This window comes from Gobio gobio, assembly GCF_949357685.1.
Source record: "Gobio gobio genome assembly, chromosome: 10".
In the NCBI taxonomy this organism is placed as follows: Eukaryota; Metazoa; Chordata; class Actinopteri; order Cypriniformes; family Gobionidae; genus Gobio; species Gobio gobio.
Window position 1 is genome coordinate 33,705,060 of NC_137116.1, and position 13,460 is coordinate 33,718,519.

Here is a 13,460-nt window from a genome sequence, read left to right on the forward strand (position 1 = left end):
AGTTCACACTCTGTTAAAGCTCCAAGCATTAAAGGATTAGTTCACTTCAAAATGAAAATATCCTGATATTTTACTCACCCCCATCTCATCCAAGATGTTTTTGGCTTTCTTTCTTCAGTTGAAAAGAAATTACGTTTTTTGAGGAAAACATTCCAGGATTTTTCTCCACATAATGGACTTCAATGGCAACAAAAATGTTGAAGGTGTAAATCAATGCAGTTTCAGAGGGCTTCAAAGGGTCAAACCATCTGTCTTTTTTTTAAGTAAAAATTTATATACTTTTTAACCCTTAATTACTCATCTTACACTGCTCTGTGGCTCGCCACGGATTGCGCAATCAGGTCGGAAAGGTCACGCTAGACTTAGGCGGTAGTAGTGCCCCAAGCGAACGTGCGAGGACTAATACAAACGCCCTTTACCAAAAAACACTCCATCTTCAAATTCAAAATCATCCGACATCGTTGTTTTACCTTTTTTTGCTAAAGGACATTTGTCTTCGCATGTGCGCTTTGTAAACAAGGGGGTGGTACTTCTAGCGTGACCTTGTAGACGTGATTACATGAGCAATTTAGGTAAAAAAAGGTATGTTCATTTTAATATTTTTTATTTTATTCCTCGTCTGTGATTGCGCAGAGCCTTTTGAAGCCCTTTGAAATGGCATTGATTTGCACCTTCAACATTTTGGTTGCCATTGAAGTCCATGATGTGGAGAAAAAACTTTTCGACTGAAGAAAGAAAGACATGAACATCTTGGATGAGATGGGGGTGAGTAAAATATCAGGAAATTTTCATTTTGAAGTGAACCAATCCTGGTTAAAGCAAGCACTGGTGCCCCCTAACATCCCCACAGCCACCCGATTCTAGATTAAACACACTTTCCACACATAATCTTCTTTCCTGTGTGGCAGATGTCTCTGGAGTAGCGTGTTATTCTCGTCAAGCAGACTGAGACGTTGACATGCTGTTTTATGAGACAGGAAGCTCCTGGAGACTCAAACATTATGCAGGCTACACTTCTTCCTCTGTGACTATCACTCAAAACACACACACACACACACACACTCATTCACAGGTCTCATTCCTTGTCTTACCAGGAATACAGTGCCTCAATGTTCCAGTAATTCACAACTTTTACAGACAGACCATATTACCTAATCCTAAAGCTGTCATCCATACATCTTTGCAATACCTGTCTATTGCATCCCTCTGACTAATGCCATCAACATGCTCCAGCTCCATTTTTTTTTTAAAACAGAATGGTCTAATTCTGATCCCTACACCTCTGTCATCATCAGTTTAACGATTAGCAAATACATCAACTTTGACGTAATGAACTTTACATCTGTTTTCCATTGAACCCCATGTGATTTTAAACCTTGCACCTTTAATGATTGGTAGATGTGAGTCCACAGGACCTTCATAATGACTGGGGTTAAAAAAAAAAGCTGAAACCATTCAAGGAATATTCTGGGTTCAATGGTTGATCAATTTCAGTCAAATCTTGCATGCAAACGCCAAATTTTGTGCAACATTTTCCACTGTTAGTAGTGTAGAGATGTAGCTCACAAAGAAGTCACTTTCAAACCAGGAGGCTTTCTGTTGATCAAAGAGGAAAAATTCATGTGACCAACTTGAAACTTGAAAAATTTGCATGGGGAACTTTTCGTCCTCACGCAAAAGTCCAGATCGCAAGGATTCTGACTGGATTTCGGCTGTGAAATTTCACTGAACAACAATAAATGTGACCACAACATTAGTGGCATAATGTTGATTACCACCAAAACTAATTTGGACTCATTGGGTTTTTTTTTAAAGCAAAAATGGAAGTGAACAGGGGAACTTATTAGAGGATTCAAAAGCATAAATGTGAAGCTTATAGGCAAATTTGATAAAATCACTTACTGTACATACTGTACATTACATACTTCTGTTGGTTTTATGGATTAAATGTTAAGAGTAGGTCACAGTTGCAGAGAATTGTTAACTCAAAGCATCACAGACAAAGCATTTGTTTTATGTGAAATGAATGTCCTTAAGAAGGCTTTGGATATTTTGGAGAACTGCTCTCACATTTTAAACTCAGAATTTGAACTTTTGCATTCGGGAAGGCGACACAGGACAGTTCGAGCTTCTAGATCTTTTATTTTAAATGCAGTTTAAGCTGTAAATACATACTTGAAATATGAAGAGGCAGGTCAATCTTAGATACATATGGTGTATAGAGTATTATCTCCAGTTACTTTCCTATGTTACATCATTGTACTTCTGTATACAATTAAAAACACTCCAACACTCTCAAAACATAATATTGCTAAGACAAGATGCCTGCAGATGAAATTAGTTTTCACTTAAGCCAAATAAATGCAAAGCATCAGTCCATCAGGATGCAATCTAATGTGTCTCCTTCGTAACAGAGCACCAGTGGCTCTTGGTAAAGCCTAGCTGGCTATTGTTCTTGACCAGGGGAGTTAGAATGAGGTAAGGGAAGTCAGCTGGGGTGAATTTTGACACAGCTGAAGCCTTTTATAGATGGCTACATCACCTCACCAGGGCCCATTTCTTCACAGCAAGAAAACTTCATCACTCATCAGGACATATTTTTGTCATTTATTATGTACTATAACAACACTGTTCTAAAAGCAAATATCGTGCAAATGATTTCGATTAAAAATACCACATCATTTTTGGCTTTGTGAACCGGGTTTTGTGACATTTTCAAGAGTATCTAAAATTAAGCAGCACTTCCATCACATTTGGCCTTTGGCCTTTCAGCATGTTATCTAGTTGTTTGTCAATCTTTAAATAAAATATTAAAATAAGCAGAAAAGCAGGCACATTTGTGTCCAAATTGTGTCAGAATTGTTTAACATTTCCTTTCACAGTTTTGTACCTCATATATTTTTTCTATCATTACACACTTTGGGTAATAATGTAATGATGACAAATTTTTCACACATTTTTGTATGAACGACCCTTTAATGACTTTCATTGTATGGACAAAAAAACATAAAGGGTCCTATTTTAACGATCTAAGGGCATGGTTTAAAGCACACGGCATTGTGCACTTAGGGCACTTCTAAAATCCACTTTTGCTAGTTTAGTGATGGGAAAAATGCTCAGTGCGCATGGTCTAAAAAGGTTTGTTTCTCTTAACGAGTAATGGGTGTGGTTTAGACATAATGTGCAATAAACCAATCAGAGTCTCATCTCCCATTCCCTTTAAAAGCCAGTTTCACTCGCACCATGGCAGATTCGCTATTTACATGGCAGAATTTGAATGCAGAAAAACTGAACGCTTCTCTAGCGAGGAAACAGATCTGCTCGTCCAATGACGCCTGCTTGCTCGTCATTACTGCAAATAGGTACAGTAGGCTAATTATGATCCATGCAATGACTATCCATTATGACATGTAGGCACTTTTACATGTATGTACACAATAATAATCTTTTACATTTTAATCCTTTAATTTTTCATGTTTAAAAATGTTTGTGTGCTGCTGCCCTGGGTTACACATAAGCAAAGTGTACGCGTGTTGTGGACCGGCCTATAGGCGCATATTACAAACGCGCTCTTAAAATAACACAAAAAATACTGCGCTATTGACTTTAGAGAAGGTTTCAGCTGGTCAATGGTGCAGTCTATTTCAGTTGCCTCAAAATAGCAACGCGCCAACAATGCGCCTGAACACACCTCGTTTTCAGACCAGCATGGGTGCACAAATGGGCCCAGATTTTTGTTGGTAAACTATTTAGGGTGAATGTATAGGTACATCAATTGACAGGTGAGCTCAGTACCTTAGGTTAAATGACAAAATGTGGAAAAAATGCACTACAGTTTGATGTTTTGGGGTCCATGATATTTTTAAATGTTTTTAAACATGTCTCTTATGCTCACCAAGGATGCATTATTTGATCAAAAATAAGGTGTAAACAGTAATATTGTGAAATATTATTACAATTTAAAACAACATGATTTATTCCTGTAATGGAAAAGCTGAATGCTGAATTTTCAGCATCATTACTCCAGTCTTCAGTGTCACATGATCCTTCAATATGATGATTTGGTGCTCAAGAGACATTTTTGTGCGATAGTGTGTGTTATAGGTGTCTTAGTGAATTAATGTACTCAATATGGTGTATGACAGGATTGGTTTTTATAATCTTACCAGGCTGTGACAGGAGGTATGGGCTGCCCATTTCTGCTCCAAGTCACCAGAGGTGTAGGACTTCCATGAACTTCACATGGAAGGATGACCGCTGATCCAACCTCAGCTGCCCTTTTAACTGTCGCCTGTGACCCATCAGCACCAACAATTCTTGGTTTGCCTATTGAAATGATAGACTCAGTTAGAAAATACTACTAATTTGTTTTTGCGTAAATCATCAAAACAACTTATATTCATGAGATTCCTCACTGTTAACACTCAGATGCATCTCTCTGCTGGTGTAGCCCACTGCACTGGTGGCGGTGCAGACATAGACCCCTGCATCTTCCGCCGTGGGACTGGGGATGTACAGATTCCCATCAGCTGCCTCATGAGGTGCTGATACAGGCCTGTTTGAGGGATCGCGACCCTGGGGAGAGAAGATGATGAACATCTCGAAACAAGTATGTTGTTCTAATGGGAAGACTGGAATTCACATCCTGTCGAAAGCCTCTGAAGTGGCTTCTCAGGTTACCAGGAATCAGGCATTCCTCGTGCATATCCCCCATCCCCTTTTTGCTCTAAAACAAGATGGCTTTAGCAGACCTTCTTTCATGTGACCAAAATAGCAATTTACATGCCTCGAGTGGATACTGCGGACAATACACTCCCAATCTATCGTGTTGTGAAACAGCGGTGGAAAATTTAACTTCCCATGACAGGGGCAGGCGGACGTGAGCTTACGTTCATTTGACAGGCGATTGGGAAAGCAATGCATCAAAGATGAATGGACTGCATCAGCACTTCTCCTGCTTCCATTATGCTAAATTATTCCAGCTAACTTTTTGGCACACCGCAATCCGCTACTATCTGTCACTGCTGGGATGGTGACACAGCCAGAAGCACCATTACTGAAAAAAATTGACCACAGTAAAGTGATAAGGGCGATGTACCTTGGACCAGACAATGGTGGGCTTGGGGATCCCACTTGCTTCACAGGACAGGGAGATGGGTGTGCCCTCGTTGGCTGTGTAGTGCAGGGGACCAGCCTTGATATCAGGAGGGGCTGGAAAAGTAGGTCAGAATAGCAGCTGTTCACAAGGCCTTAACAACCAGCGGTTCACAATTAGAACGTCGCCAAAGATACTTCACAAGGAATCCAGCTTATCGCTTCTAAATATGAAACTCTAATATTAGCACCTATTTCAGCTTCATTAGGGACCAGATGAGTTACTGTAATGCAAACATTATTTTATCAATATGTAAAAATAACAACATTCTTAAGATGGGATTTGTTTAGGCATAAATAAATATAATATACAGTATATGGCGGTAAATGTATGTTCATCTGGACACTGCAAAAAAAGATTTTTAATAATCAGTATTTTTGTATGTTTTTCAATAAAAAATATTTAAAATAATTTATTTTCCGACAATACATACCAAATCGTATTAAGTAATAAACAATAATGTTTTTTTTTTGTATGCTTAAAACCTGTCAGTGGGGGGAAAAAATATTTATTCTCTGAAAACAAATTTTATTACAAGTTACATATTTTGTTTCTTAGGTAAATTTAAATGTTTATATATATTTTTACAGGAAAACTTTATAAAATTTAGCTGATTTTAGCATAAGTTAGGTTAACCATCATTTGTATTTTCTTGAATTTATCTGTTTTTCTTTCTTTCTTCATTCCTTCCATAGATTGTAATAAGACATGTAATGAGAACCATTTTGTTCATTGTTATTAATGGTTCTGTGGCGAGCAGCGAGGCTGGGACTGTGAGAGCGGGACAGGAGCATAAAGGAGGAGCAACAACAGTGAAGGACGAGAGAGGACCAGGCCTGGAAGTTATGCTGTGTATTGTTTATGTTTTGTTATGTGTGTGCGCGCCAGTCGTCCGTGAGGGGCTGCCGCTTTTACTTTCATTTTGTTTATTTATTTGATTAAAGTATTTTAAATGTTCGCCGGTTCCCGCCTCCTTCTTCCCATAACAACAAACTCTGTAACATTGGTGCCGAAAGCCTCGCTGCTCGCCACAGGTTCCCTTTCAGTCAGTCATGTTCAACGTTATGTGTTTCCCACGTAACATCAAACATGAGTGACTGAAAGGAAACGTCTCAGTTACGTATGTAACCCAATTATACTCAATTGTAAAAACCACCTGCCTACTAACCATGAACTTCCACTTTGACGGTAATATTGGCTGATCCTGCTACATTGATAGCAGTGCACACGTATGTCCCCGCATCAGCAGGAACAGCTCTATCCACATGCAGACTGCCGTCACTCCTTAGAAAGACTCTTCCGCCAACACGCACCTAGCGACCGGATGATCATACAATAAAAAAAAAGCATGAACAAAACATTTTCTGGTAATTTCTATTTCACACCTAAGAAGAGTCTCTCATTACTCACTTGTTTTCCATTGTGCATCCAGACTCTCTCAGGAAGAGGAATCCCATCTAATAACATACAGGGCAGGTTCAAAGGCTGACCGATCATCGCTGTGACAGCTGGTGCACCTTGAACTAATAACGGTGGTTCTGTAAAAAGGACAGAAAATTACAGTGAGAGTTAATAGTCACAATATGTGTGATATTGATGAAGAGAACAAAACATTTTCATACCTAAGCCAGTAACAGTGACTCTGGCTAATGTCTTGATGGATCCAAACTGGTTTTTGGCCTCACAAACATAAACACCTTCATCATCAACCCAAACACCTGGAGGGATCAGAGCAACGCTGATTAGAACATGACACTTTAGAAAACACATTTTGTAATTGATCTTATAAACATGTCATTTCATACTTTAATCATGAACAAATAATTTAGCTTAATTATGGCTTGCTGTTAATTGTGTGAAAGAGATGTGATAGCGCTAATCAGCTCACATATGGATGTGTTTGTGTGTTTTTGTTTTTGGCTTTACTTCAGTAATAAAGTGTCATCTTGGCCTTTGTATCAAAGCCAGAATAAAAACAACACAGAACAATCAGCCACCAATGTGACTAGTTTAACAATACATACAAATAATAAGCCACAACCTATAAGATTTTACTCACTCATGTTAATTAATTTAGATAAAGCTGCTCATTTATAATAGAGATGCACAATACCTTAACCATATCAGCCATATCAGTCTTCTGATATTAGACATTTATCAAGGGATGTAGCAACCAATACCAAAATGGTTATTTAATCCCAATTTTTAACCATTAATCATTTAACACACACTTAAATATATTAACAAAAATTAACATTATTAACAACAAACAATAAAAACATCATTATTATTTTATTTAATCTTTTAATCATTTATAATCTTATGAAATATTTTACAATATTACATTTAGTTTTATTCATTTAATAATTTATAATATTTAATTATTGAATTATTATTAAATGCTCACTATTTTTACATTCAAGTTACCTAAAACTCACTTAAATATAATTATTAACATTATTAACAATAGCAAATTAAACATTATTACATTTATTTACATAATATATTTTAAAAATAAAAAATGTTTTTACATTTTTATAATGTATATTAAAAACATTATTATTAAATGTAAATATATTATAAAAAATAAAACACTCAAAAAATAATTAAAACCAATTGATATTTATTCTGAGACTCAATAAATATTACATGTATCAGTGTTATTCAATTATAATTAAATGTAATAGTCTCAAAATTGAAAGTCTGAAATTAATATCAACTTTTTAGTGTTTTTTTTTTAATGTATGTATTTAAACAAAATAAGTACTATTTTAATTTCAGTCTTCTGCCATTTATCAGTCATCTGCCATAACATTGTTTGGGACAGAATTGTATTATCGGTGCATTCCTAATTTATGAACCTATTTCACAAGTTTTCTACCTCATGGTTTAATAAAAATGAATGCTACAGATGATGTTTTGAATTTAAAAGTGGTAGGCATATATCATGATTAATGCTTGTTGATGAAGTGATTTGTCCAAAACCCGTTCAACTTTTGCCGCTGTTGGCACTTTTGGACTAGACAGAGAATTTATGGCAATGCTGATTTGATTGCATTTACAACCCAGCTATTAATTCCATTGTGATGACAGTTCTGACCTCATTTGTGGTTATTCATTCTTGTTTGAGACCCTTACACACACACATTATATACAGCTTATTTGAAACAATAAAACTGTTGTAATGAATATTGTGCAACACTTTGCATGTGTGAAATTTGCACAATAGTCATTTGCACACATTGGTAGCTGTTGAAATAGTTTTAAATAGTATAAATCAATGTTGCATGTGCGCAATATATTTGTGTGCAAGTATGTGTGTATTGTGTGTATATGCAGTGTTATGTGAGTACGAATGATCTCAAGTTTTCAGGCCTATATAAACACACACACTCTCAAAGGCAGATAGGAACAGCCCAGCTAACAGGGAACATTCTCAGAAATTTGGCAAACGTTCTGGCAAGGTTCTCTCAAAGTTATAAACAAACATTCTTCCAGTAACATTAATAGAACCCTATCTGTCAGTCATTTAGCTGTTGTGTCAGGACTGACACTGGGGGTTGCCCCACACACCTCTGACGTATTCAGAAAAGGCCAATAAGGCGAGTGGAATTTTCGTGTGAGCCACTCTCCAGGACATCCGGGTATAAAAGGAGGCTGGCATGCTCCACTGATTCAGGTTTGTTCTTCAGAGCTGAAGTATCGCATCTCTCATGTTAAGAGAAGCGAATTCACCTCCACACGATGCTGGATCAAAGAGCACATTTCAGTGGTCTTTCTCTCTGGTACACAAATAAGTGCGAGGAGTTCCCCTGGGTTTTTCAGTGGTGGTCTGAAAGAGGCAATTTCCTTGCAAAAAGAGCAAATTCCTCTGAAAGAGCTACATGAAGGATCGCATCTTTTTAAAGATGCAGTTCCGTCCGTGTCCTTCTAGGTGTGGTCGATTTCACCCTCCCTTAGACAGCCACGATTGCTGTCTCTTTAATGTCTGGGCCAGTGTCTGGGCCAGCCTTCATAGATGGTTCATGCTCTCACTGTGTAAGGCTGTAGAGTCACCGCAGTCCCTTCTCGTCCTGGTCCTTCTACCTCTGTGGCGACGAGCACTGAGGGCGATCTGAGGGTTACAATGGGAGAGTTTCCGTGGGGAGAATCCCTATGGGGCCTTCCATTCCCCAGCATGTTTGTGTCCCCGGTCCAGTTTCTGGGTGAGTTAGGCTCACCCTGAGGGTGAACTTAATATCTCATTCAGGGCTCGAGAGGAAGATGAGCTGTCAAACGCAGCATCAGAGGGCAGCTTATGCCTTCCGAGGTGGATGACTCACCTGGGCTTCCACCCTCGGGAGTGATAACCCAGTCTGAGGCTGACGGCGAGTCTACAGCCAAGGTTGCCCAGGTGGCCATGAGCATCGGGCTTGAGTGGACTCCTTCGCCCTGCTCACGGTTGGACGATTGGTCCCTAGGGTCATGGGGAGGTCTTCTACAGCTGAAGTGACCTATTCCCATTTTGAGGACAAGTCCCCTGAGATAGGGAGACTCTGGGTCACTTACCCTGGGCGCAGGAAGGTTGCGAGATGGCGTGAGTGCACTTGCTACTTGGCACGCAAGAGCCTGCCTGCATCTGCACCGCCAAAACTCATAACATAATTCAGCTGGTTCTTGCTTTAAGTATAGGGACCCTTAATGTCAGTATCGTGATGAACTGACTAACAGATAGGGAACATCTCGGTTACAGCTGTAACCTTCTTTCCCTGATGGAGGGAACAAGATATTGTGTCCCTCCTTCCACAACTCTGAAATGCCCTCTGAAATGGTCAAGATTGGTGTCTCTGCTACTCAGCACAAACCTAAATGAGTGGAGCAAATTCCACTTGTCAATTCTCACTGGCCTTTTCTAAATACGTCAGAGGTGTTTGGGGCTTCCAAGAACGACCCCCAGTGTCAGTCTCGACGTCGACGTCTTGTTCCCTTGATCACAGAACAGAGGTTACAACAGTAACGAGACATTATCTGGTCTTTAATAATGTTCTCAAAATGTTAACATTAAAACTATATTTATACATCATTTGTGAAAGTTTTTTTTGAAGCGTTTTGGTTTGTTTTTCTTCAGTGTTATTACTTGTTTTAGAATGTTCAGAGAACATTCAAAAGTAACACTCCATTATGTTTGCAAAATAAATAAAATAGAATGTTCCCTTAACATTCGCATAACCAAGAAAAAATGTTTTGCAAATTCTACGAATTTTCGGAATTAACATTTTCATAACTTAACGAGAACGTTGGCAAAACAAAACAAAAAAAAACAAAAAATTTTGCTGCTCAATGCTAATACTATAGCAGCTGTCCAATTAAAACATTATAGCCTATAAACATTTAGAGCTACTTTGTCCATATGCAGCTCCCTGTCCTGCCAGAAGCTCCGGTTCTGGCTCAAGAGGCCTGCGGTTTGACTTTTTACCCCACCCAACCCCAGAAGGGGCCTAGGGTGAGGAGACCTTCTCTCAGCCCACTCTCAGAGAGAGGAAGCTCTCAGCTGTACTATTTCTATTTCCTCAATCGCAGCAGTTGGTTTCAGACCCACCTCCCCTACATGTCAACACCTAAAATAACATTTTCATTATTCTCCTGTGGGTGGACCATGTCCTTTAGATCCTCACGTTTGGTATCTGGGAGGGATTGTGCTAGCAGACAACCTCCCTAAACATCTGTATAAAGACAGATATAGAAACTCACTCTGAATCTGAAGGGCACCCGAAGGCAGTTGAGAGGTGCCGACATTTCCAGATGACTTGCCAAAAATGGGTCGTCCGTCCTGGCGTCTCCATGTCAGAGAAGGTGTGGGGAAACCACGGGCGATGCACGGTAGAGTAATGTTATCACCCACGGCAGCCGTTATGTCCAAGGGAGACTCAGAGAACGTAGGAGCAGCTGCAAAAATAAAGAATACAAAAATAAAAAAGCAAGCCATCAAAACAAAACGAAATGTTTGTTTGCTAAAAGGGAAAAAAAAATGTATTGTAACATATAATTGATAATGTTCAGCTCCCCTTCTTTGCAATGTTCAAGAATAGCTTTTTCTAAGGAGTGTTTCCATACCTCTGCCACTATGTTTTGTAAAGCTGCTTTGAAGTTATATGTACTATGAAAGATAATCTACATAAATAATTAATTGGAAATATTTGTCTTTTAGGGTAATATTGGGTAGGGAAAATATGCTTTTAATCTAACAAAGAAAATATTTTCTATATAAATCATATTTAAATAATTTGTTTTGGCTTTAGGCCAACATGTTGTCAATAATATCATGCTTTGTGTTTTTCATACACAGTAAAAATGGGTCTTTATGTCTAGCCGTTTTTATTTTTTAAAATAAAGGAGACATAATCATATTTCGGGTTCCTTGGCATTAGAAAACATAAAGTGTGAAAACTCCTGAATTAGAGAACAAAGTGAATCATATGCAGATGGAAAAAAATAAGCTTTACAACCAACATTCCACTGAACAACTTGATTTCCAACATATTTTTCCTTTTTCCACATACATTATATGTGGGATAGTAATAATGACTTAAAGCTGAAGAGTGTCATTTATACGATGTTAAAATATTTTCTTCCATTCCAGTTTAATACGCAGAAACAACTTTAAATACGACATCTGTAGGTTGATGTCTCAACCAATGGTGTTAGTTTGGGAGCGGGACTCTCTGTTTGTCAATGGCAGAAAGAGTGAGGGTTCTGGGAACAATCAAAATTTCTATCATTATTTGTTCAATACACTTAATGATGCTAGTGGCACATAAATGACACAGTTTACCTTTAAGGCCAGGCCTATACAAAGTTATGATCCTGTTCTGGATCATTTAAGCATACTCATAAACTGGCCATGAGCTACTGAGAGTCTGAGAATGCTGTCAGGAGCTGTTAAAAGTCCTGTTAAAGACACATTCCCAAATATCAAGTTGAAACCAAATTTCGCTCTCCAAATTTCACACGCTGCAAAAGAGTGGGGGAACATTTCCACTTGCGGTTTAGAAGCCCATGAGCTTACGGGTGTGTTCTGCTTAAAATCAGATAGTTCCGTTGGCTTCTGGTTCATGCAATGAACTACATGTGCTTCAAAGTTTTGGAAAAGCAATAGAAATAGTGCGACAGTGAGCTCAATAAATAAAAGCCCACATAAAATGAAACTGTTCCGTATAAACTGCACAGTATTATTTATATCGTATCAGCATGTAATGCAGCGGAGGTCTTGTTCTCACCTCCCACCTGTACTGTGACCACAGCAGAGGTGGACCCGGCAATGTTTGAGGCCACACAGGTATACTCTCCAGAATCCAGTTCCTGAACCCCGCGGATCCGCAGCGTTCCACGATGGACATCCTGCTCCGCAAATGGAACTGTTCCCAGATCCAGATCCCCTGAAGACGGATGGTGCAAGAATCAAAGAAAACATACAACGTTGCTGTAACAACCCAATACACGTAATGAAATATCCTAAACAGACTCTAAAACTCAGAAAATTAATAACAGTCTCTTAACCATGAAGAAATAATAACATATGATATGTTGTATTTTGATGATGAATCTTTTATACATTTAATTTGGTTAAAGTTCGACACATTTTCGTCAGTCTGCACATTATTGCTATTAAATGTTATTTTATCAGCTACATTTTTATGACAGTTTTCAACAAAAAACAACAACAACTACAACAAAAATGTAAAAAGAGGAAAGCTGTCTTGAAGGCCCAGCTATTATCCTTAGGGGCAGTGTTTACCTTTTTGCCATTTTACTAAGGGAAGAGGAGTACCAGTGGCCCGACATTCTAGAATGGCATCTTCACCAGCAACGACCATCACCACCTGCTGTACCACTGAGATGCTCGGAGGCTCTGAGACAACAACAAGAGAGAGAATAATTAAACCTAGCATTCACTACTACCTGACAGATATCATTTAAATCTCTGCTTATGTTCAGAATTCTTGCTAACTGCTTACTAAAAGTGCAGAGTATGCTTAAAATATTAAGTGAAACAGGCATTGTTCTATTATAAATATTTAAAACAGAAATATGCTACATTTTTGTCACATGATCCTATCACATTGCAATTGTAATTCATGTCCAAAAATATTTTGTGATAACACTTTAGTTTAGGGTCCAATTCTCACTATTACTTAGTTGGTTATTAGCGTTGATATTACTAGGATATTGTCTGTTTATTAGTACTTATAAAGCGCATATTAATGCCTTATTCTGCATGACCATATTCTACATCCCTAATCTTACTCAATACCTAAACTTAACCCTG

General features: G+C 38.3%; 1 protein-coding gene across 1 annotated transcript in view; it reads right to left on the reverse strand.

The window, feature by feature from the left end:
• hmcn2 (hemicentin 2) overlaps window positions 1–13,460 on the reverse strand; it is a gene marked incomplete at its 5' end in the record, with an annotated part of 108,223 nt that overhangs the window by 64,380 nt on the left and 30,383 nt on the right. Inside the window, 9 exons of the mRNA XM_079826325.1 lie at window positions 4,167–4,326; window positions 4,416–4,575; window positions 5,099–5,211; window positions 6,324–6,468; window positions 6,566–6,693; window positions 6,778–6,873; window positions 10,886–11,080; window positions 12,412–12,570; window positions 12,930–13,043. Of these exons, the coding sequence (XP_079682451.1) occupies window positions 4,167–4,326; window positions 4,416–4,575; window positions 5,099–5,211; window positions 6,324–6,468; window positions 6,566–6,693; window positions 6,778–6,873; window positions 10,886–11,080; window positions 12,412–12,570; window positions 12,930–13,043 (1,270 nt within the window). The remainder of the gene's footprint in view (window positions 1–4,166; window positions 4,327–4,415; window positions 4,576–5,098; window positions 5,212–6,323; window positions 6,469–6,565; window positions 6,694–6,777; window positions 6,874–10,885; window positions 11,081–12,411; window positions 12,571–12,929; window positions 13,044–13,460) is intronic.